At 39.1% G+C, this 27,074-nt stretch overlaps 1 protein-coding gene across 1 annotated transcript in view; it reads right to left on the reverse strand.

Annotated features, from left to right (window-relative positions):
* Window positions 1–1,099: 1,099 nt before the first annotated feature.
* LOC131935205 (parathyroid hormone/parathyroid hormone-related peptide receptor-like) overlaps window positions 1,100–27,074 on the reverse strand; it is a 47,017-nt gene continuing 21,042 nt past the window's right edge. Inside the window, exons 3-13 of the mRNA XM_059291579.1 lie at window positions 25,373–25,494; window positions 24,457–24,551; window positions 23,700–23,868; window positions 17,870–18,026; window positions 16,511–16,571; window positions 16,041–16,110; window positions 12,296–12,384; window positions 9,985–10,129; window positions 8,003–8,044; window positions 7,421–7,784; window positions 1,100–1,152 (exon numbers count right to left, since the gene is read on the reverse strand). Of these exons, the coding sequence (XP_059147562.1) occupies window positions 1,100–1,152; window positions 7,421–7,784; window positions 8,003–8,044; window positions 9,985–10,129; window positions 12,296–12,384; window positions 16,041–16,110; window positions 16,511–16,571; window positions 17,870–18,026; window positions 23,700–23,868; window positions 24,457–24,551; window positions 25,373–25,494 (1,367 nt within the window). The remainder of the gene's footprint in view (window positions 1,153–7,420; window positions 7,785–8,002; window positions 8,045–9,984; window positions 10,130–12,295; window positions 12,385–16,040; window positions 16,111–16,510; window positions 16,572–17,869; window positions 18,027–23,699; window positions 23,869–24,456; window positions 24,552–25,372; window positions 25,495–27,074) is intronic.

Consider the following 27,074-nt stretch of genomic DNA (forward strand, 5'->3'; position numbering starts at 1 on the left):
TGTTATGTAGGCTTTAGCTCTTTCGTCTACATCGTGATGTTATGTAGGCTTTAGCTCTTTCGTCTACATCGTGATGTTATGTAGGCTTTAGCTCTTTCGTCTACATCGTCATATTAAGTAGTCTTTAGCCCGTCTACATCGTGATGTTATGTAGGCTTTAACCTTTCGTCTACATCGTGATGTTATGTAGGCTTTAAAACCTTTTTCTACATCGTGATTGTTATGTAGGCTTTAGCCTTTCGTCTACATCGTGATGTTATGTAGGCTTTAAAACCTTTTTCTACATCGTGATGTTATGTAGGCTTTAGCCTTTCGTCTACATCGTGATGTTATGTAGGCTTTAAAACCTTTTTCTACATCGTGATGTTATGTAGGCTTTAGCCTTTCGTCTACATCGTGATGTTATGTAGGCTTTAAAACCTTTCGTCTACATCGTGATGTTATGTAGGCTTTAAAACCTTTCGTCTACATCGTGATGTTATGTAGTCTTTATGTACTTTAGTATTAGTTAATCTATATTTTATATATTTCATGTTAAAATAATCTTAGCTTTAAATTCTCTTAAATCTTGGACTTTCATTTTTATTCTAGTGTTTTTTTTTTTTGTAATTTGGAATTTTGCTGATTTAGGCCAATGTGCTAAGTAATAGGTTGATTGTACGAGCGCCACTGCCTGTTTGGCATTCGAAATCGTGTCAATATTTGTTCGGTATAGATGTTAATTTGGACTATATTCTTGTCAGTATTTGTTCTATTAAATAATGTTGAATTAATTTACACAAATAATGGCTGATTATCAGTTATGTAACTTTATGCAGTTTTATCACAATGTTTTTTCCTACAGTTGAGTTTTATCCCATATTTTATCCCATATATTAACACCCATAGTTTTATCCCATAGTTTTATCCCTTAGTTATATCCCATAGATTAACCCCATAGTTTTATCCCATAGTTTTATCCCATAGTTTTTAACCATAGTTTCCCCATAGTTTTATCACATAGTTTTATCCCATAGTTTTTAACCATAGTTACCCCATAGTTTTATCCCATAGTTTTATTCCATAATTTTATCCATAGTATAGAATTATTTTTATCAATTCAAGTGTATTCAAAAAATGCCCTCAACCTCTGCTTGAAGTCAACCGGAATGGCTAGAGAGTAAAACAATAAAAGTCAGATCAACTGTTTTCCATATTATAATACACAATAGAGGTCTATGGTGTATAGCTTAGTATTGTATTTATATTAAATCATATAACACCCCCAATCACCACAACACCCTGACTCTACTAATCCAAATTAAAAATAAAAGTGTTCTCTAAATTACTATTATATTATTAATAATTATTTCTTTGACTATTTCTTGCCTCAATGTTATAAAATATAAAATATGAAAAAAATATGCTTTCTAGCAACAAACATTGGGAACGTTTTGGAACCAGTTTTTTAAGCATATTCTCTGTATTTGTTTCAAGGGAAGTAAATATGTAAGACTCAGACCTAATTACTGAGGTAGTTTGCTCCCTTTGTAAATCTTAGTCAACAAACAAAGAAACGATACAAAAAAACATGACAAAAAGACCATTCTTCTTATTATATAATTTAAAAATTATTTTTTAAAGTACACAGGTAAGAATTTTTTTGTCATAATCAAAAATATAAAATTACTTTTAAAATAAACAATTAACAAAGACAATGCATATTTTAATATTATAATTATTATTTATAGTTCATTACCGTGGTATTAAGTAATCAGATTATGGCAGTTATCTTTCTACAACATTGTCAAAGTTTTTCTTTTTTAGCGTGTAGCTACAAAGTTTAAAAACTTATCTGGAGCATGTATTGGGTTGTGTAGTAATTATATTCGACATAATGCAAGAACTGGATCAAGAAATGAAACACATGAAACGTTTATGTAGTGATTATTCTCAAGTGTGTATGGGAAATTTCTCAGGCTTGGCAAGTGCTGTAGACGAAGCCTGTTGTGATCGTATTTAGAGACACGAAATGTACCCTAGCGCCTAGGTCAGGGGTCGGCAACCTGCGGCTCGCGAGCCGCATGCGGCTCCTTTGATGTCAAGATGCGGCTCTTTAGCTCCTTGGACAAATGTTAAAAAATATTTTTTATTTTTAAAACTCATAAAAATATTAGTCTGCAACACTCGGTAAAGAACGATATAATAATACATATAACCAATAAACACTTGCTATTCTATTAAAATATTTAGTTACTCCCTATTTCAGTATACTTCCTTGTTTTCTAAAATTGAGTTATTTAAATGTAAACAATGCCTGGGCTTGGATCATATTTATCGGTTTAACTACACTACCGCCCAGCAAGCTATTGGGCGTGCTATATAAAAGCCTTGAGTGTACATTAATCACTTACCGTAATATCGCTGTTAATCACTCTCCGCTTAAGTGTCGAAAACGGAAAGTCGAATTTTGTGTGCCGCATTATCATTATTGTAGGGTGCTTCTTAAAACTAACATAGGCGTGTAGTACTCGCGGAATAGCCTGGGCGCCAAATTGCACCCTGCAGAGACGCCGGAGGACGCGCCTGATTCGACTTAGTGAGCGACTATAGCAACCCATTGTATCCATACCCTATCGCGCTGTTTAAAATGAACGTAGCCGCCATGGTGCTCACGGGTACTCCAGGTGTCAATCCGCAATCGACTTTTATTTTTATATACCGTATACAGAGAAGAATCGAATAGCGCCCTGCCGGGGAGCCAACCGAATTTGCCTTTTTTTGCAGATACCTCTCAACAACCTCCTTAAGTTTCATGGCGATCGGATGAAAGGTGTAGTCAGTGGCGTCGCTAGGTCGGGTGTCACCCGGTACGGCAACTCATGTTGTCTCCCCCCCCCCAAAACACACAAACTTTTGGGGATAAATATGTACTTAAAATACTTTTTATTTCTAGTTAATCATTTATTGAACTGGCAAAAAATATTTATTCTATATATCTGCATTTTTTTTGTCTCGGTGTCACCCCCTATATAGTGTCACCTGGTGCGGTCCGCACCCCCGGCCCCCGCCTTGCGACGCCTATGGGTGTAGAAATGAATATAAGACAAACAGACACACACACACATTTATTTCTTTATATATATATATATATATATATATATATATATATATATATATATATATATATATATATATATATATATATATTTATATATACCTAATCCTAATCAAAGATCATAATATTGAAAGAAAAATGTGAGTGGCTCTTTGATAAATTGGGAAATTTTGTAATTTGCAAATTTTGGCTCTTCCATCTCAAAAGGTTGCCGACCCCTGGCCTAGGTTATTGCCTGTCACACTTGCTGAGTCTGTTAGGATCAAACCTGAATACAGTTTGACCGACCATTGGCATACTAGAGGGTTTTTTTTTTATGAAAGGTGGCGATCTTTTCAAGAGAGTATTGACTCGCTGTGTACATTATACAAATGGTGTGTTAGGACAAGTTATCAAATATAACTACATTTGTAACAAGACTATTCAACTAAGAAGATATATATATATATATATATATATATATATATATATATATAGTATTGTTTAAATTGTGAGGGGTTTTGTAAGAAGAAGGTATAGTGGAAACGGCTGTGTGGCGTCTGTCCAGATCGTTGTTGTAGGGATTATAATGTGTTTCAATATCAACTTCTCTTCAACCCAAGGAAGTTTTTCTTTACCCACCCCGCACCCCCTGAGTTTCTTTAATCCACAGAGGTGTGTGATAAAGCCTGCAGTGTCACTTCAGAATTTGGGGACCAAAGTCTGATCCTGTCACATCTTATTTTGTCACAACCACTTGCCTGTTCAAATTTTGTGGAAATATAAATCTAACCTAAGGAAAGCTTCTCTTGCTCCAGATTTTTAGATAGTTTTAATCAAATGAAAAACATCTTTCACTGGATATTTGAATTTCTATTCAATTCTTTGTTTTTTATCATTCAGCTTTTTACTTTATCGTATACAAAGTATATAGGAAGTATTGAGTACCGTTTTATATAAGTATTATATCAACTTTTGGGGTGGCGGGCTGAATTTTCCGGGGAGGGGGCGAACACTGATAAAAGAATATTGTCTATATAAATTCTATTTCGTTTTTGGGTGCGGTAGACGTTCTTCGGTCGATCCGCCCCCCGCCCCCCCCCCCCCCCACCAAAGAGTTCCCTGAAAGAAGCTCTGAATGCGACTTTTGTCAAGTTTGAGCTTAGGTGCAAGGTTTAGGGGTATGACTACGACTATATTTAGTATGAATGTGCATAAGCTACGATGTACGTGATTCGGTGGCCGGAAAGAACCGCAACGGAAAAAAGCGCAACGGAAAAAAGCTCAAATCAAAAAGCGCAACGGAAAAAAGCGCACACGAAAAAAAGCGCAAAGAGAAAAAAGCGCACACAGAAAAAAGCGCAAAGAGAAAAAAGCGCAAACGGAAAAAAGCGCAAAGAGAAAAAGGCGCACACAGAAAAAAGCGCAAAGAGAAAAAAGCGCAAACGGAAAAAAGCGCAAAGAGAAAAAAGCGCTTTTTTTCTGTTTGCGCTTTTTTCTCTTTGCGCTTTTTTCTGTGTGCGCCTTTTTCTCTTTGCGCTTTTTTCCGTTTGCGCTTTTTTCTTTTTGCGCTTTTTTCTGTGTGCGCTTTTTTCTCTTTGCGCTTTTTTCCGTGTGCGCTTTTTTCCGTTGCGCTTTTTGATTTGCGCTTTTTCCGTTGCGCTTTTTTCCGTTGCGGTTCTTTCTGGGAACCACGTGATTCTTACTACCAAGATGTACTTCACGTGTGTGATGTAATCTACTCACAAGTTTCATCAGTTTTTTCTAGATTTAATAACACCATACGCAAGTCCAGTCCGATGTTCTATATTAAAATAGTGATTAAAATATAGATAATTATTTGCCTGGATATCCACAAGTTGAACGAGGTAAGAAATCTTCGCCCCTGAAAAAAACAAGGAACTTTTCTAAAGGTACAACAATTAAGGAGGCCCTGGCAAAATTTCAAGAAAAAAATGTTTTATTCAGTAAATGGATTCATCTCTCTGAACACCAATTGCGAAAGACTTTCTCTATTAACCAATGCAATTGAGACAAATAAACCGGGAGTGATTTCCCCTAAACTTTCTCGAATATTCCTATATAACTTGGAATGTAGACATGATTTTTAATTACTTAAACTTTTAAAAATAGAATAGAATCTCATAGAAAAGAGAATTGCGCACCAATCGAACGCCAAAACCAAACGTGCATAATAGTGCGCAATATTATTAGTACTTTATAAATCTACATGCGTTTTTTGAGAAATCGGAAATAGCGTAAATTAGTACTTCCGCTCAACGGAAATTACTCAAATTTTGACAGAAGGTAGAGAATTAGATCTGTTACTAACACGTGAAATTTTATTTATCTATCTGAAATAGTACTCAAGTTATAGGCTTTTGAAAAATTCAGAAACAATGATAATAATTGAACAGGATTGCCTTGTGTGACGCATTAGAACAACTGTGGGTTTCTTACAATTGGATTGTGTAAGCAAGTCTGGGTTTCTTACAATTCGATTGTGTAACTGTGGGTTTCTTACATTTTCATGGAGAAAACTGAAAGAAATCAACGTCTTAGAGAAGCTAAAGATACTTTGAATATCGAAAACTGACTGAGGTTCCTTTCATGAATATTTAATTTTTGTTGGGTATCCTAACTTAACTTATTGGGGGTGGGGGGGGGGGGGTGTACGTGATTCTTACTACCAAGATGTACTTCACGTATGTGATGTAATCTACTCACAAGTTTCATCAGTTTTTTTCTAGAAAAAAAAACTCTCATTATGAAAACCAACACATTAAAAAAAAACTGGGCTTAACAGGTATGTTTGATATTTTCCTTGTCTGTTTTACATAATACACATATTTAAATGTCTGTACCGAGAGCAGCATTGTGTGCAAACACAAGTTAAATAGTGCAGGAACATGTATGTACGCTTGATGTATTGCTTTTGTCTTGAGTGCTCATCTTTTAAAGGGAGAGTTTTAGCTGGCAATGTTTGCGTCAGTAACCTTTATGTTTGAGAGAAAGTTTAGGCTGGCGTCAGTAACCTTTATTTGTTTAAATGTACGGTAAATTATTTAATATTTTCAAAAATGGTTTAAAACAGAAGTAATTGTTTAGAGTCCATAAATGTTGCTTTGCCAGTCAAAACGATACAACATTTAATGCCTACCTCACTAGATCTTACCAGAAATCTTACAATCAGCATTGACATGTTAATGCTTGATCTAAAACATCAGGAAAAAAAACGTAAACACGTTTGTTTGCTTGTTTTAAAAGGAATGTTATTCGAGTTGAGAGGAGAAAGAAAACAAAGATAAATTGAAAAACATGAAATCACCAGTTACACATTCACAAAGATTTTTTTTTACAAATATAAGCCGTGTATTCAACAGCTAACTAGACATTGTTTTCAAGATCACTGGTTTCAATTGTTTGTAAGATCCTTCTGGCGCATTCATAATGCTGTAGTTTGACACAATAGTGATGAGGTGCTTTGTCAAAGTAGTGATGAAGTGCTTTGACACCGTCGGGCTGAGGTGCTTTGAAATAGCCATACTGATTCACTTTGAAATAGCACAAATTGATGTGTTGTCATACGTTCCCGGTGATGTGCTTAGAAAAGCCCTACAATATGTTGTAAAACCAACTTTTCAATGTGCTTTGATACTGAAATAGCCATAATGATTTGAGATAGCACAAATTTAAGTGCTTTCATACGTTTCGGGTGATGTGCTTTGAAATAGTCCTACAATATGTTGTAAAACCAACTTTTCAATGTGCTTTGATACTGAAATAGCCATAATGATTTGAGATAGCACAAATTTAAGTGCTTTCATACGTTTCGGGTGATGTGCTTTGAAATAGTCCTACAATATGTTGTAAAACCAACGTTTTGTTGTGCTTTGATACAGAGATAGAGATCTTCTATGCAGACTTTCACATCACCCACCAACTCTTGCTAATTTAGGATTATTTATTTGCAGCTTCGTATCATTTGTATTAAGCATAAAAGATCAATTTGTAAAGCTTAAAATGTATTTTTAAAACCTAAATTTGAAAAAGAAGTTTTTATATAGACATAAACATTAGGATAAGCAATTAAGTTTTAATACTCCCGTCATCATTAAAGGCTGAGCGCACTTTGGCCTACTTTACTTGAACATACTTTACTTGAACATACTTTACTTGAGTACATCTTACTGGAGCACACTTTACTGGTACACACTTTACTAGTACACACTTTATTCGGACACACTTTATTCGGACACACACTACTGACACACGTGTTGGACATGGGGCGCCGCATCAACGACACGCTTGTGGAAACCTCACCACAAGACCCGACACCTTTACAGCTGGTGGCGCTGACGTTATTGTTGCTGCCGTTACGGCAGGCTGCAGTAGAGTTGACCTCCCCGACGGCGCAGGCTTTATACCTGTGGCAGGTGCCGTCGGCGTCGTGGTACGCGGCCGACGAAGAGAGGTAGGTGGACTGCACGGAGAGAGACTGCTGCAGCCGGGGTCTCTCCACATCCCGGATGTTGTACTTCTTCCGGCTGCCGCCGCTGTCGGAGTTTCGCTGTATGACGGGAGAGTTTGGCCCGGGGGAGCGGGAGGCGCGGTGGCATGAGCTCTGGGCCAGCGACCTGTTGAAGACGGTGCTGTTGTACCGTCGGGACCGATGCTGCTGCCAGGATCGCCTCATCTCTGTATGTACCTGCGGGGATTTTTAAAAACTTTGAAGCTACAATTTGCATACGAAACAAAACTTTATTTAAAATAAAAAATTCCAAGCTACGTAAAAGCATTTGTATTTTCACATGACATTCATTTTCATCTTTCTATATTTTTTTAATTGAAAATTATTTATTAAGCAACAATACTAATTTAGCTGGTTTCAGCTAATTTTAAGTTAATAAAAAATAATGAACTCACATCCTCGTTTAAAAAGCAGAAGAGCAGCGCCAAAATAAATCCCTGAAAAACAAAACAAAAATTAATTAAATAGACCAGAGCAAGACTTGACGACTGACGCTATAATAGTTGAATTATTGCTTGAATTTTTAGCTAGTACAAAGATAATCATTTTTAATGTTACTAAAACAAAATTTAAATCGTCCAACACTACACATGCGGTTTAACAAAGGATGTCATATTATTATATATAAAATATAAATTATATATAAGGCGATAATGTCTAAGCGACAATAAAACCGGTTGAAGAATCCGCACACTGGTTTGTATATCGGATTAGCCTTATAGTCTAATTAACGTTTTCGTTATTTTAAAACTAGCCACTCTGCTAATTAGCCTGAAGACAAGGTTTACTCGTTTATTTAAACGTCGATTTCATGACGCCTAAATCTGTGACTCCTACAATTACCGACTCTACAACTCCGCTGGTTAAAAATATTTTTTAAAATCCAAGCCAGAGCCCTATATGAACTAAGCCAAAATTCTCTGATAATGGGTCTCAATATTTTGTCCGCCTCGCACTTATCCGACTTAATTAAGGACCGCCCTTTCCCCCACGCCCACACCCCTCCACACCCTTCAGCCCTGTTTAATAATCAATTTTCTCCGCTCAACACGCTAAGATGAAAACTACCATGGCGCCCTTAGTCGGATTTTCATTGACATTCCAATCATCAGTCCGGGAAAAAGTCTACACTAGAAATGACGGTAGCCCGTCATTCAAAACTGTCTATTTGGGGTGGTGTTGTCTTCCTTTCAGTAAAGCTAAAGGGTGTTGTGTCACAATTCCTCTACTAATGTGTAACACGTTATCATGTTGTGTAAAACTGTTGTATTGTGGAAGTATTAATCTCATCAGTAATCCCTGAGACGAAACTACGGTCTTAAAAATGATGTCCATCCACATGCAAAACTAAAAACAATGTGCAGAAATAATGGAGATTTCACTGAGTTAAAAACCCATCACTCAAATAAAAGAAATTCAATTTTAAGATAAACGGGATTTAGGAATAAGGAAGATGTGACCTTTAGATAAGTATGCAGAGGCGTAGCGACTCTTCCCGGCGCCCGGGAACAAACTTTCGATTTGCACCCCCCCCCCCCCTCAAGCTTTCAATTTATTTTTCCAACCCATTTTGGTGCCCCTTAAGGTCGGCGCCCGGGGACATATGTTCCCCCGCCCGCCCCCCCCCCCCTCGCTACGCCTCTGTAATTATGGAAAGATAATTAAGACAGATTCGACCCAGTGCTGAATATGACACTTTATTCCATGTTTGAGATGGGAATTATATCCCATCTCGACATACAGGTAGTTGTCTTATAATTTACCTGAAAGAAATTGTACCCCATCTCGGCGTACAGGTAGAATTCTGATAAATTACCTGAAAGGAATTGTACCCCATCTCGACGTACAGGTAAGTCTGATAATTTACCTGAAAGGAATTGTACCCCATCTCGACGTACAGGTAAGTCTGATAATTTACCTGAAAGGAATTGTACCCCATCTCGACATACAGGTGTCTGATAATTTACCTGAAAGGAATTGTACCCCATCTCGACGTACAGGTAAGTCTGATAATTTACCTGAAAGGAATTGTACCCCATCTCGACGTACAGGTGTCTGATAATTTACCTGAAAGGAATTGTACCCCATCTCGACATACAGGTAGTTGTCTGATAATTTACCTGAAAGGAATTGTACCCCATCTCGACGTACAGGTGTCTGATAATTTACCTGAAAGGAATTGTACCCCATCTCGACATACAGGTAGTTGTCTGATAATTTACCTGAAAGGAATTGTACCCCATCTCGACATACAGGTAGATGTCTGATAATTTACCTGAAATGAATTGTACCACATCTCGACATACAAGTAAGTTTGATAATTTAGCTGAAAGGAATTGTACCCCATCTCGACATACAAGTAAGTCTGACAATTTACCTGAAAGGAATTGTACCCCATCTCAACGTACAGGTAAATGACGTTGTAGTCTTTGGTGTAGACCTCTGACGGGAAGGCGACGTTCAAGACGATGTACATTATCCCAAAAAGTGGGATTAGCACTAGGATAAATTTGCCAAACTTTCTGTTTGAAACAAGAAATAGTAAAACGTCGAATCAACAGGAAATGGTTACGTGTTTGTTGCAATCTGATAGATGAGTTAGAAATAAAGATGTTAAGCTCTAAAGATATAAATTTATCTGACCAATGGTGTTGTCACTATTTAACTAAGAATGAATCAGACGAAAGTAATGAAATAAAAAAAGTAATGCTTGTAAACAAAATATGCTTGTTTAACCATTTTGTATGTTTCATCTCATAAAGATTGTTTTCTAGAATCTTGGAATAAAACTCGGGTAATAAAAATAAGAATCTATATGAATCTCAAACAATACACATTAAGACAGCATATGATTGGGTTCAACATGAATTACCTGTACTGTGACCTACATGATGTGACCTAACATACCTGTACTGTGACCTACATGAAGTGACCTAACATACCTGTAGTGTGACCTACATGAAGTGACCTAACATACCTGTACTGTGACCTAACATACCTGTACTGTGACCTAACATACCGGTACTGTGACCTACATGAAGTGACCTAACATACCTGTACTGTGACCTAACATACCTGTACTGTGACCTACATGAAGTGACCTTACATACCTGTACTGTGACTTACATTAAGTGACCTAACATACCTGTACTGTGACCTAACATACCTGTACTGTGACATAACATACCAGTAAAGTGACATACATGAAGTGACCTAACATACCTGTACTGTGACCTAACATACCTGTACTGTGACCTAACATACCTGTACTGTTACCTAACATACCTGTACTGTGACCTAACATACCTGTACTATGACCTAAATGACCTAACATACCTGTACTGTGACCTAACATACCTGTACTGTGACCTAAATGACCTAACATACCTGTACTGTGACCTAACATACCAGTAAAGTGACCTACATGAAGTGACCTAACATACCTGTACTGTGACCTACATGAAGTGACCTAACATACCTGTACTGTGACTTACATTAAGTGACCTAACATACCTGTACTGTGACCTAACATACCTGTACTGTGACCTAACATACCAGTAAAGTGACCTACATGAAGTGACCTAACATACCTGTACTGTGACCTAACATACCTGTACTGTGACCTAACATACCTGTACTGTTACCTAACATACCTGTACTGTGACCTAACATACCTGTACTATGACCTAAATGACCTAACATACCTGTACTGTGACCTAACATACCTGTACTGTGACCTAAATGACCTAACATACCTGTACTGTGACCTAACATACCAGTAAAGTGACCTACATGAAGTGACCTAACATACCTGTACTGTGACCTACATGAAGTGACCTAACATACCTGTACTGTGACCTAACATACCTGTACTGTGACCTAACATACCTTTACTGTGACCTAACATACCTGTACTGTGACCTAACATACCTGTACTGTGACCTAACATACCTGTACTGTGACCTAACATACCTGTACTGTGACCTAACATACCTGTAGTGTGACCTATATGAAGTGACCTAACATACCGGTACTGTGACCTACATAAAATGACCTAACATACCTGTACTGTGACCTAACATACCTGTACTGTGACCTACATGAAATGACCTAACATACCTGTACTGTGACCTACATGAAACGACCTAACATACCTGTGCTGTCACCTCCATGAAATGACCTAACATACCTGTACTGTGACCTACATGAAGTGACCTAACATACCTGTACTGTGACCTACATGAAACGACCTAACATACCTGTAGTGTGACCTACATGAAGTGACCTAACATACCTGTACTGTTACCTAACATACCTGTACTGTGACCTAACATACCGGTACTGTGACCTACATGAAGTGACCTAACATACCTGTACTGTGACCTCCATGAAGTGACCTAACATACCTGTACTGTGACCTACATGAAGCGACCTAACATACCTGTACTGTGACCTACATGAAGCGACCTAACATACCTGTAGTGTGACCTACATGAAGTGACCTAACATACCTGTAGTGTGACCTACATGAAATGACCTAACATACCTGTACTGTGACCTACATGAAATGACCTAACATTCTTGTACTGTGACCTAAATGACCTAACATACCTGTAAGGTGACCTAACATACCAGTAAAGTGACCTACATCAAGTGACCTAACATACCTGTACTGTGACCTAACATACCTGTACTGTGACCTCCCCACGTGACGTTGGTTGTTGCGGACACGAGTGACCAGGACTCGTATGATGTCCATGAAGAAGAAAAAGTTGATCTGTGGTGAATAGAGAAAGTGGAACAACATTGAGGATTTACAAAAACATCAACTAGAAACATCTATAATGTCCATGAAGAAGAACAAGTTGATTTGTGCTGAAAAGAGAATTTGGAATAGCATTGAAAAGGAATTGTATAAAGAGAGAAATGAAGAAATGATAAGCAGGACGATTTTAAGAAAAACTAAAACATGAATGGGGTCGAGGAGAGAGAGACAATTGACCTAAAAAAAGACAAAGTAATTACCTAATTCGCGTGCTCTCACTAGGTAGTTCTTCATTAGACTGGAATAATTTGTTTCTAGTTTGTATGGATTCTGTCGCTCAAATGTACGGGTTTATGGTGGGTGGTTACGTCATTTAGTTGTTTGATTAGCAGCGGTTATGTAAGTATGTATATTGCTAAGTTATAGCAGTTAGCAGTATTCTAATTAATGGTGCACTAATTATTACTTGTGGGGTGGTATAATATAATGGCTGTTTCAAAACAAAATGACACCTGTACAATTATGAAAGCAATGGTGTTATATATTTGACTTGATTAATTATTTTATAAATTATTTGTCGTAGTATGCGACAACAGTTGGTGGCATTATCAAAACAAGTGTAATTGAAATACATGGGCGTCTACAATAACAACGTGTGCACAGTTACACGAACGTCAAAGGCGTAGCATTTATATGAATATCATTTTTAGATTTAAATTATTAATTAAGAAATGTAATAAAAATGAAATACAAAGACATATCATAGGCGTGCATACAAGGGTTGACTTTTAAAGAATTCTTTAAGACATTTTCCACGTCCATTTTTAGGATTAAAAGTCGTATCATTTGATCTAGTTCCCGAGACATAGAGAAACGGTGTTAAGCTCATCAGGTGTCAAGCATGGGTTATTGATTAGAGCGGTAATGAACTATTAGCCCGGCCACAGAGTAGTGACCGCACTGATACCTAGAGCAAACAGATACAGAGATCAGTCGTTGGAACACGGCAGGGTCAACTAAATATCTAAAGTTAGCAACAACCGCGCAATATTTTAACTGTTGTTGACTGGAGTTATTTGACTAAATATCTAAAGTTAGCAACAACCATGGAATATTTTAACTAATTTAACTGCTGTTGACTGAAGTTCTTTGACTAAATATCTAAAGTTAACAACAACCATGCAATATTTTAACTGCTGTTGACTGGAGTTATTTGACTAAATATCTAAAGTTAGCAACAACCATGGAATATTTTAACTAATTTAACTGCTGTTGACTGAAGTTCTTTGACTAAATATCTAAAGTTAGCAACAACCATGCAATATTTTAACTGCTGTTGAATGAAGTTATTTGACTAAATATCTAAAGTTAGCAACAACCAGGCAATATTTTAACTGCTGTTGACTGAAGTTATTTGACTAAATATCTAAAGTTAACAACAACAATGCAATATTTGTAACTTTTATTGACTGAGGTTATTTTACTATATATAGCAAGTTAACAGCAACAACAATGCAATATGTTAACTGCTGTTGACTGAAGTTATTTGACTAAACATCTAAAGTTAACAGTAACCTCGCAATATTTGAACTGCTCGTGGAGTAAGTTATTTGACAAATTACCCTAGTGTTAACCAAAACAGTCCAATATATTAAAGATTGTTTACGGAAGGTATTTGACTAATTACCCTAACGTCAAACCAAAACAGCCCATTATTTTAAAGTCTGTTTACGGAAGGTATTTGACTAATTATCCTAATGTAAATGACGACGACCAATAACGTCTTGGGCTGTTGACTAAAGTTTGAACGTCTGACAGGTCGAACCCACCAGGGACATCACTGGAGAAACGACCCGACCACGCCAATACCGGTCCCAGTGTCTAGCCTCCCTTTACTTCCGGTTCTCTTTCATTACATTTTTACCCAGCCGACAGCTCGTCCATCTTAATCAAAGCCTCATTAGTAGAAAAAAACTATTTTAATTAACTGGGTGGAGTTGTTTTGATTTCGTTTTGTTGGAAATTTTAAACTGCTGCGCAGTTGATCATATCTTGCCAATCAGTTTTATTTTTCAACAGCTAGCGTTTTGTGCATAGGGTAGTAATCACAATCCCTTCTTATGCCAGGGACAAAATCATGAACTTGCATGGTGGGTTGAAAAGAAAATCATTAGAATTTTTGTGTTTGAACAATCCTTCCCTCCCCCCCCCCCCATTCCACACGAACCTTAATTACAAAATCAATAACCATAAACCTCCTATTGTAACTCGCTAAAGTACTGAAACTAAGGTAGCTTATTAGAATAGTGTAATTCCGTACTATGCTGTAAGCAAAATTATATGTAAATTAAAATTTCGATTATAAACTATACCATAGGTGCATAAATGGTGTTGATGTGTTTGTCTAACAAGACACTCTTTATTGTTTTTTTAATTGTTTGTCTGTGTATTTGTTATTACTCTAAAGTAGTCCCATAAAACTAATTTAATGCCAATTTATTTTAACATTTCATAAGCTTACTACATGAATAAATTAAAAATTCTGATATCTTTTAAGAAACAAAATTAAAGTGCAATGGTTGAAACTAGGGAGGGAGATAACACATGTTTTCACTGTACAAATTGTATGGATATGTTGTGTGATGTTTGCTGCAGATAGCCTTGAGATGGGGGCCACTTTTGTTGGACTAGAGCAAGGGTCTCCAAACTACGGCCCGAGGGCCGAATACGGCCCGCAAAGTCCTCTTATCCGGCCCTCGGAGATCTTTTTGTCCACGGAAAAAAATGTCTGTTGTAGGTGGCTGCGGAAAAATGCCACCCCAATAAGATGCCTGGAAGAAACTCTGACCCCCCCCCCCCCCTTACTTATATTTGATAGTTAATGCGGCCCTCGGGCTGAAAGGTTTGGAGACCCCTGGCCTAGAGCATTTGCCTTAACATTACTTTAGGATAACCTTGAACTTTTGGTAACCATGACCTTGCTCACGTGCTTAGACAAAGTTTTTTTTATTTTTTTGTAAATGGGAAATAATTAGATATTTTAAATCTGATTTTATTTTTCCTGAGAAGAAAATCTGATTATTTTATGACCAACAAATCAGATTTGGTTTGACAAACAAAAACTCCTTCGTTGTCAGTACTGTTGTGTACATTACAAGGGGTGGGGGGGGGAGATACTTCTGTTGGAACAGCCAGAGAAAGGAGTGTGTTAAGTAAAATGAACAAGACAAGAAAAAAACTTAATTCATAAGTAAAAGGTTGCAATTGTTGTAATGCTATATTAAACTGTCGTATAAAATGCTTGTCTTAGTTATATTATATCGTTTAATATACATAAATAAAGTTCATGTGTTTGTTTTAATTTCGACAAAATATTCAAATTTCGGAAAAGTAGGCCTACTTTGTTTAAATTTCAATACAAATACATTTTTGCTTCAACGGTTGTACTTTTTTGACTGTGTATATTAACATAAGCACGAGTTAGTTACATTGTTGTAATTGTATGACCAATTAAAATATAAAAATACATTTGAGCAGACCACAAACGAACCAACATACCAACAAGAAAGTATGTGTGGTGACGAACACAAGATCTAACTTACAACCACAAACAAATCAACAGAAAAACAAGAAATTAAGTTAAGTGACCAACACAATATGTAACTTACAACAACGATGGCTGTCCATGGACCTTTCATCACCCAAAAGTACCCGGCATTGTACTGCATATTCCAGCACCTACGAGAGAAGGAAAGTCATTTTATTTGCAGTAGCTTAATTTCAAGTCCATCTATGATTTAATAACATTTTTTTTTTACATTTTAATACATTTATACCAAGAACAGGCATTTTGTTTTAGTATATTACGTGTATCAGTGTAATCTATAATCGAACTTCTGTTTGTAAATAATACACGTGTACTGATTTATTGAAATCACATCCGGTGTATTGATCTAATACACAGTAGTGGTATTGATCTATCAAACACATATATTGTATTGATCTATCAAACGTACACACAGTGTAATGATCTATCAAACTTACACACAATTTATTGATCTATCAAACTTACACACAGTTTATTGATCTATAATAATATACAGTAGTTGTATTGGGCTATCAAACTTAACATACTTACAGTTCGTTTTCAAAGACCGCCTTGATAACAATCCATGGGATTAAAAACGTCCACGGCAAAACTGTAATAAACAAAACTCAAAAGTTAGAGTCCGCCTGATTCAAATGTACGCTGATACAAGTTTTTTACATTCTTTGACCAAAATCCTCATGTGTATAGACTAATGTATCAACAATTTCACAAAAAAATAAAATTTAATACCCGTGCTTTATATGCTACAAAACTAATGATATCACGCGGAATCGAAACTATGACGTACTTTTGGATAATGATACCATGCAGAATTTTCAACTATGACGTCAATTTTGATGATCATATATAGCAGAATTTTTCTCTATGACGTAGAGTTTGATAATGATGCATGACAGATTGTCCACTATGACGTAGAGTTTGCTAATGATACCACGCAGATTCTCCACTCTGACGTAGAGTCTGATACTACCATCCCGCAGGATTTACACCACCACGTGAAGTTTAAACAAACTATTACCAGTACAAGTTCACTCGGTACGCCATCACACCGTTCTACAGCGCAGTGTTGAAGGACAGAAAAAATTGATTGATTAATGTATATCTGTCGTGGCGTATTCCCAAAATCCCTTAGCTTATTACGCGTAGTAGTGCTTTGACGGTATGATTATCCGCAAAATGGCCCCCACATTTGCTGCGGTATGTGATAGCGATGACGATGAAATAAGATGAAAACAATTATTTGCTGCGGTTGTGAAGGAGATGACGATGAAATAAGATGATGAGAACAATTATTTGCTGCGGTTGTGAAGGAGATGACGATGAAATAAGATGATGAGAACAATTATTTGCTGCGGTATGTGATATAGCCGACGATGAAATAAGATGAAAACAATTATTTGCTGCAGTATGCGATGAAATAACAAGATTCTTCTTCTTCTTCGTTCTTAATTTTAGTGTTGGAAATAATCCCCCTCTAACACAATTAAGGATACGTGTCAACTGGTTATGCGCCATTGAGGCCATTGACTCCGATTCCAGCCCGCTTTTCTTTTTGGATTTGCTTCCATAGCCTTTGTCCAACCAAGAACATACTACAAGGCAGCAGTTGTTTGATTTTGGAATTGTCTCTCCTAGAAGAATGGCTGATTCCCCAGCTAACGAGCCTTATCTGCCCCAGGGTTCGAACTCGAGATTTTTCGGTTTAGCAACCATGAGCTTTACCGACTCGACCATGCCGACCCCAAAATAAGAAGATGAAAACAATTATTTGCTGCGGTATATGATGGAGCCGACGATGAAAAAAGATGATGAAAACAATTATTTGCTGCGGTATGTGATAGCGATGACGATGAAATCAGAAGACGGAAGCAAATTTTAACGGCTCACCCCATCCGAGGACGATGTAGGGTTTGACGCCAAGCCGTTCTGTTGCCATGGTTTTGTGTACAAGCAGGTACAGGTAGAGTCCCTCCATCAGCATCCAGGTTTGGCTGGCTGAGATGGCGAACATGAGGAGGACGAAGAGAGTCCGGCACTCCCAGTGCTGGGGACGGGAGGAGAGGGGTGGGGAATGTTGTCTGGTGTGGACTTTAGATAAGTATGAGGGGAGGGTAGGGGTGGGGAATGTGATCTGGTGTGGACTTTAGATAAGTATGAGGGGAGGGTAGGGGTGGGGAATGTGATCTGGTGTGGACTTTAGATAAGTATGAGGGGAGGGTAGGGGTGGGGAATGTGATCTGGTGTGGACGTTAGATAAGTATGAGGGGAGGGTAGTGGTGGGGAATGTGGTCTGGTGTGGACGTTAGATAAGTATGAGGGGAGGGTAGGGGTGGGGAATGTGATCTGGTGTGGACTTTAGATAAGTATGAGGGGAGGGTAGGGGTGGGGAATGTGATCTGGTGTGGACGTTAGATAAGTATGAGGGGAGGGTAGGGGTGGGGAATGTGATCTGGTGTGGACGTTAGATAAGTATGAGGGGAGGGTAGGGGTGGGGAATGTGATCTGGTGTGGACTTTAGATAAGTATGAGGGGAGGAGAGTGGTGGGGAATGTGATCTGGTGTGGACGTTAGATAAGTATGAGGGGAGGGTAGGGGTGGGGAATGTGATCTGGTGTGGACTTTAGATAAGTATGAGGGGAGGGTAGGGGTGGGGAATGTGATCTGGTGTGGACTTTAGATAAGTATGAGGGGAGGGTAGGGGTGGGGAATGTGATCTGGTGTGGACTTTAGATAAGTATGAGGGGAGGGTAGGGGTGGGGAATGTGATCTGGTGTGGACGTTAGATAAGTATGAGGGGAGGGTAGGGGTGGGGAATGTGGTCTGGTGTGGACGTTAGATAAGTATGAGGGGAGGGTAGGGGTGGGGAATGTGATCTGGTGTGGACTTTAGATAAGTATGAGGGGAGGGTAGGGGTGGGGAATGTGATCTGGTGTGGACGTTAGATAAGTATGAGGGGAGGGTAGGGGTGGGGAATGTGATCTGGTGTGGACGTTAGATAAGTATGAGGGGAGGGTAGGGGTGGGGAATGTGATCTGGTGTGGACTTTAGATAAGTATGAGGGGAGGGTAGGGGTGGGGAATGTGATCTGGTGTGGACGTTAGATAAGTATGAGGGGAGGGTAGGGGTGGGGAATGTGATCTGGTGTGGACTTTAGATAAGTATGAGGGGAGGGTAGGGGTGGGGAATGTGATCTGGTGTGGACTTTAGATAAGTATGAGGGGAGGGTAGGGGTGGGGAATGTGATCTGGTGTGGACTTTAGATAAGTATGAGGGGAGGGTAGGGGTGGGGAATGTGATCTGGTGTGGACGTTAGATAAGTATGAGGGGAGGAGAGGGGTGGGGAATGTGATCTGGTGTGGACTTTAGATAAGTATGAGGGGAGGGTAGGGGTGGGGAATGTGATCTGGTGTGGACGTTAGATAAGTATGAGGGGAGGAGAGTGGTGGGGAATGTGGTCTGGTGTGGACTTTAGATAAATATGAGGGGAGGAGAGGGGTGGGGAATGTGGTCTGGTGTGGACTTTAGATAAGTATGAGGGGAGGAGAGGTGTGGGGAATGTGGTCTGGTGTGGACTTTAGATAAGTATGAGGGGAGGAGAGTGGTGGGGAATGTGATCTGGTGTGGACTTTAGATAAGTATGTAAGTATGAAGATAATCAGATGTAGATATAGATAGATGACTGAATATTAGGATCGGGGTTTACGACAAAAGGCCCGAAAGACACTTGCCCGAATGGACAATTGTCCGAATGGGCAAGTGGCTTTCGGGCATTTGTCCCATTCAGGCAAGTGTCTTTCTGGAAAACTTCCGCCTGTCATTACAGTGGCATGCTGATATTTATACAAGAAAGTAGGATATCATGATGTTTACATACCATGTAAGATATCATGATATACAAATGTATATTAACATGATGTATGCATAATAAGTATAATATAATGTATACAATAATGAAGGATATCATAATTTATACATAATATCATGATGTATTCATGTAGGATATAATGATGTATACAAGAATGTAGAATTTCTTAATGTATATAAAATGTAGGAAGTCATGATGAATGCATTAATAGTATAATATCATAAAGAAAAAAAGAAAACTACAAATTTGTTATAGTACCTCCAAATGAAATTTCGTCAACCTAACTGAAACGGTACTCACGTTATCTTGTTTACCCCCCCCCCCCCACACAAACATACATATAAACACACATATACACCAACACTTTCATACACACACGTACACACACACAAAACAGGATTAGAAACATACTTTTTTCCGGCTGCTGATAAAATGTAAAAAAAAAATATTTCAAAATTAGATTTTTTTTTTCACAATTAAATGGATCCTTTATATTCCGTGTACAATAAAATAGGGAGGTTTAACCGTGTAAAAATTTTCAAAAACTCGTACATTACTCATCACAATTACAATCCTCCCTCAATACTTTGTATACGAGAAATTAAAATCGTACACAAGTTAAAGAAATAAATAGTTTAATGTAGAGGTTCAGGATTAAGATTAGCGATAAAGCCTTTTTACTTTCTCGTATATACGTAGTATGGAGAAAGTATTGTAATCGTGCAAAAAAAAAAAATCGAGATTTTTTCAAATCTCGACGTTTTACACCTCACTGATACGGAAAAACATAATTTTGCAATCTTGTCCGTATGTCTGTGTGTGTGTGTGTCTGTGTGTCTGTGTGTCCATGTGTCCGTGTGTAAACACGATTACTTGAGTACCGTTACAGCTAGGTTGATGAAATTTCATATATAAGTATTTTATCAACATCGTAGATCCGTATCAACTTTTGAGCGAATTCCGATAACCGGAAGTGGTACTTTTTCTACTTTGAATTTTTCAAAAGCCTATAACTTGAGTACTATTTCAGATAGATAATTGAAATTTGATATGTAAGTAAAAAAGCTAATTCTCTACCTTCTGTCAAATTTTGAGTAATTTCCGTTGACCGGAAGTACTTATTTACGCTATTTCCGATTTCTCAAAAAACGCATGTAAATTTATAAAGTACTAATAATATTGCGCACTATTATGCGCTTTTTTATTTAGCGTTCACTTGGTGTGCATTTCTTTTTTCTACGAGATTATCTATAATAATAGTTTCGCTGTCTCTCTATCTATCTATCTATCTATCTATCTATCTGTCTGACAAGAACGCTCTAGAGAAAACACAAGGAAAATAAAAACATGCATAGTAATTCGAAAAACACATTTAGCGCACAGAGTAGAAAATAATCTCAAGCCGGATAGTGCACACATTGATATGACGTCATTGATTATCGATATTCAATACAAAGGCAATTTGGTCTAATCTAAGTGGTTTGCGTGAAGAGTTTCTTTCATACAATTCTTCGGGTAGGGGCGAAGCCCCACCCCCGCGTAAGAACGTCTGAGCCCCCCCCCCCCTCCCCAACTCAAAAGAAATTTCCTCATCGATACTCTATAATAAAATTACCGCCTAATTAATGTGTCTAATCTTAAAAGTGGTTTTCTTGCAATGGGACGGTAGACATGTTGTTTTTTTTGGGGGGGGGGGGGGGGGGGTGGAGGGGGGGGGGGGGGGGGTGGTGTGTGTGTGTGGGGGGGGGGGTGGAGGGGCGGGGGGGGGGTGGTGTGGGGGGTGGGGGGTGGGGGGGGGGGGTTGGTTTCAGTGTTTCTTTCAGACTTTTTCCTCCCCGGAGAGGGGTGGGGGTACTTGAAATTTTCGGGGGCGGGGGGTAGAATTTTCTGGGAGGGGGCGGACACTGGAAAAAGTATATAATTATATTTCGTTGAATGGGACGGTAGACATGTTTTTTTTTGGGGGGGGGGGTGTGGAGGGGTGGGGGGGGGGGGGTGGTGGTGTGTGTGGGGGGGTGGGGGGGTGTGGGGGTGGGGGGTGGGGGGTGGGTTGGTTTCAGTGTTTCTTTCAGAGTTTTTCCTCCCCGGAGAGGGGTGGGGGTAATTGAAATTTTCGGGGGCGGGGGTAGAATTTTCTGGGAGGGGGCGGACACTGGAAAAAGTATATAATTATATTTCGTTGAATTGGACGGTAGACATGTTTTTTTTGGGGGGTGGGGGTGGAGAGGGGGGGGGGTGGAGGGGTGGGGGGGGGGGCGGTGTGTGGAGGGGGTGGTGTGTGTGGGGGGTGGGGGTGGGGGGTGGTGTGTGGGGTGGGGGGTGGTGTGTGGGGGGTGGGTTGGTTTTAGTTTAGAGAAAAGAGACAGCACTATCAACCTAGCGCCCGGTGTATCCTTCCTCAACGGGCCATTTTTCTCGTTAATACTAATAGTTTCGCTGTCTGTCTATCTATCTATCTGACAAGAACGCTCTAGAGAAAACACAAAGAAAATAAAAACATGCATAGTATTTCGAAAAACGAAGTATGACGTCGACACATTTAGCGCACAGAGTAGAAAATAATCTCAAACCCAGAGAGTGCTCAAAGTTATATGACGTCATTGATTTTCGCGTTAACATTGAATAAAAAGGAAATGTTGTCTAATCTTAATGGTTTGCGTGAAGAGTTTCTTGCATACAATTCTTCGGGTAGGGGCGAAGCCCCACCCCCCGCGTAAGAACGTCTGAGCCCCCCCCCCCTCGGGGAGGGGGGCGGACACTGGAAAAAGTATATAATTATATTTCGTTGAATGGGACGGTAGACATGTTTTTTTTTTGGGGGGGGGGGGGTGGTGTGTGTGGGGGGTGGGGTGGTTTTAGTTTAGACTTTTTCCTCCCCAGAGAGGGGTGGGGGTACTTGAAATTTTCGGGGGCGGGGGTAGAATTTTCGGGGAAGGGGCGGACACTGGAAAAAGTATATAATTATATTTCGTTGAATGGGACGGTAGGCATGTTTTTTTTTTGGGGGGGGGGGGGGGGGGGTGGAGGGGTGGGGGGGGGGGTGGTGTGTGGGGGGGGGCGGTGTGTGGAGGGGGTGGTGTGTGTGGGGGGTGGGGGGTGGGGGTGGGGGGTGGTGTGTGGGGGGTGGGGTGGGGTGGGGGTGGTGTGTGGGGGGGGGGGGGTTGGTTTTAGTTTAGAGAAAAGAGACAGCACTATCAACCTAGCGCCCGGTGTATCCTTCCTCAACGGGCCATTTTTCTCGTATTCTATTTTAAGAAATGTGGTATTTAAAATGGATTAAAAATCATGTCTAGAAGTCTATATCCCGAGTTGCCATCCCCTGTAGTGTTATATTAGAATATTCGAGAAAGTTTAGGGGAGATCACTCCCGGTTTATTTTCATTACAATTAATTAAGTTGTTTTTTTTAAATCAAACTGCTAATGTAAAGAAGTTGTATCATCTTGGTAGAGCTTAAAAACTATGAAGCCATTTTCTCAGAGGCCTTTTTTTTACGGAGTAATTAGATTTTATTTTAAGTAGTGAGTGATCCTTGTACTTTGGATGTCTAGACACAGTCAAGGTTTCATTGTGGCCCTAAATCTGGTTCACACTGAAGCAGTGTCCCAGGACTCTAATAAAAAAAAAACAGTGATGCTTCGAAATAAAAGCGCGTCAATGTTCCAGTACGAAACGGTGCCAATACTTCAATGGACAATTGTGCCAATGTTTCAGATATTTTCTTACTAAATACTTCCTAAAATTAAATTCTACCCCATGAAAAAAAAAGAAAAAAAAAGAAAAAAAAAAGACGGCTAAAAATAGCCAGGTTACTCATATGAACTTGAAAGTGAGCAGGTCAGTACTCTCTTACCGGTCCCTCCTCGAGGAATATGAGCTTCCCCTCCTCCCCCCGCCGGACGTCCTGAGGCAGCCCCAGACCCCCAACAAAGAGGCGGTCCTTCATGAAGGACATGGAGGCCCTGAGGATGAATGCCATGAAGAGGTTGATGTGCAGGGTGTTGCTCTTACAGTGGAGTCGTCTGCAAGTAGATAACATGGGGGGGGGGGGGGGAACAAAGATGACGGTGAAGGTTAAAATATGCAGGGTTTAAGGGTTAGTTAAAAAAACGTACAGGTTGTATTGATTTTAGGTTAAAACATCCAGGTTTAAATATATGAAGTCAAAAATACAGAATAGACTTTTTGATTAATGGTGTAGGGTTAAGGCATTCAATGACCACCGCCAACCCCTACCTCAAATTTAACATAATGACCACTGCCAACCCCTTGCCTCAAACGTAACTCAATGACCACTCTCCTCCACTACCTCCAGTACAACATAATGACCACTCTCCTCCCCTGCGGACGGAGTGGTCTAGCGGTAGAGAGCTGGACTCTGGGTTCAAGTCAGTAGACCGTCCCTGAGTCCACCCAACTCTGATGGGTACCTAACTCACGTTAGGGAAAGTAAAGGCGGCTGGGCATAGTGCTGACAACACTATCTCTTCATATGCTGAGGTCACAGAAACAAGTGAACTCTACTTCACTTGCCCCATAGACCGTCAGGTTGGAAAGGGAAACTTTACTTACTTTATCTCCCCTGCGCAACATAATGACCATACACCTACCTCCAATATAACATAATGACCACAGCTACAATTAAAGACGCCAGCGATACGCTGTATCCTACAGTATACAACAGCACCAGATTGTGAGCCTCAATCTGAAACAAGAACATACAAACTTAGTACCTTGTTTTAACCAGTCTATCTTTGTAATTGTGTACTTGCAAAAGAAAAGCAGAAAAATTGAAATACTGCTTCCATCAAGCTTTTATCCCAAAATAAACCACCTGTTCTTAGAATTATTTTGTATATCAGACACAGAGCTGACCACACAACTCAACAGTCTTTACTTTCCTCAACTAAAGCCAGGTACCCATTAGAGCTGATCACACAACTCAACAGTCTTTACTTTCCTCAAACTAAAGCCAGGTACCCATTAGAGCTGATCATACAACTCAACAGTCGTTACTTTCCCCAACTAAAGCCAGGTACCCATTAGAGCTGATCACACAACTCAACAGTCTTTACTTTCCTCAACTAAAGCCAGGTACCCATAAGAGCTGAGTAGAGACGGAGATCTTCTACTTTACCAGATGCAATATTTTCTGTATAGCAGCCATGTATAGTAACACAAACCACGTAATGACATTTTCAGATGTAAAACCTACAAGAAGACTAGAGATTCAATTTTTATTAAGTTTATTTTTCCCTCATTTGATTTCTGTATCACAACTGAAATGTATTTTGATTGTCATAAGGTTATGAAAACACTTCACCTTATAACCATGAGATATTTCACGTTCAGATTTTAACAAAAATTAAATTTTACGATCATTTCCTAAATATAATCTGAAACGTTACATTCTAGGTTTTTTTTTCAGAATGCCATAATAAAAAAAATTTGAAATATTCCAAATCTATATTCAAGCTTCATCACGTATAAAGTCACAGGTGCTAAACGAATCAGAACTACACCTACCGTAGGTTGAGTTCCGGTCTTTGAGCTGGGTATGACACAGGAGTTGTAGTTTGTCCAGGTGGTGTTGTGGACAGGGTGCGTCCACCAGGTGCCATTCTCTGTGCACGTGCGCTCTGCGAACTCTGAAATTAGAGTAGCACAAATGTAATAATCAAAAGTAATACCACTAAAACGATAGAGTGGAAGAACTGTACTAAGTTGTGTACCATGCGTCGTAGAGAAAAAAAATAAGGAATTGGTTTCTTTTAAGATGAAAGCATTCAAGGGTAGCTATGGCACCTAGGGATAAAAAGTGATTACTGCTGTATTTTCTCAAGAAAGTTATACCATACACTTCTTTTGTTAAATGTTCACAATTTATAATATAGATCTTATAAACTGTTTTCAATTTTGATTTAGACACTTCTCTTGTAAAATGTTCACAATTTTGATTTAGACACTTCTCTTGTTAAATATACAGACACATTATATCTGGCCCACAATCTGTTAGAGACTGAATTATTCTATGCCCCACAATCTGTGTGAGATCTAAATATCCCAGGCCCCACAATCTGGGATAGATCTAAATATCCCAGGCCCCACAATCTGGGATAGATCTAAATATCCCAGGCCCACAATCTGGGAGAGACAGAAATATCCCAGGCCCCACAATCTGGGAGAGACAGAAATATCCTAGGCCCAACAATCTAATTATCCCATGCCCCTTAATCCCTGAGAGAAAGAAAGATCTTGAGTCTTACAATCTGTAAGACAGAGAATCCTAGGACGGTATTCTGTAAGCGACCTATTTCTTTTCTAGTTAATCACCAGTGTCGGCTAGGCTGTCTGTACCGAATCTCCCCCTGCTCCCCTCCCCCCATTGTTCACTCGGTCAAGGCTCATTGACTGGACATAGACGTCTAATTCGGGCTGATCTGACCCCAGAGGTTAGCCACAGGTCAGCATCAACGTACTCACTCGCCTACAACTAACATCAATCAGGGGCATTGGTATGACACGTGTAGTAAATGTCAATGCCACATCGGTATGGCGTGTGTAGTAAATGCCAATGCCACATTGCATGGCATGTGTAGTAAATGTTAATGCAACATTGGTATGAAATGTGTAATAAATGTTAATGTAATATATATATGACAAGTATAGTAAATACCAATGCTACATTGGTATGAAATGTGTAGTAAATGTTAATGCCATAGATGGTAACATCCCCCCTCTCCGTAAACTGAAGTTAGATCTGATGAATACCGCTGAAATTCTGGATTACAAACTCAAAGTGTAATCGATTGGCAGTCCAAACGTTTATGAAATAATTTTATGTGCCTGTTCTTGTCTATTTAAGTCCAATCTTGTATGACTTATGTGCCTGTTCTTGTCTATTTAAGTCCAATCTTGTATGACTTATGTGCCTGTTCTTGTCTATTTAAGTCCAATCTTGTATGACTTATGTGCCTGTTCTTGTCTATTTAAGTCCAATCTTGTATGACTTATGTGCCTGTTCTTGTCTATTTAAGTCCAATCTTGTATGACTTATGTGCCTGTTCTTGTCTATTTAAGTCCAATCTTGTATGACTTATGTGCCTGTTCTTGTCAACTAAAACTGCGCTCAACACACTATGACCTTTAGTACACAACGTTGTTGTTGTGACTAGTCCCAATAGATGATAATGTTTATAGGGTGACCACACACTATAGACTATAGTTA

Source organism: Physella acuta, unplaced genomic scaffold, assembly GCF_028476545.2.
Source record: "Physella acuta isolate Inbredline_101_S28 unplaced genomic scaffold, ASM2847654v3 ptg000137l, whole genome shotgun sequence".
In the NCBI taxonomy this organism is placed as follows: Eukaryota; Metazoa; Mollusca; class Gastropoda; family Physidae; genus Physella; species Physella acuta.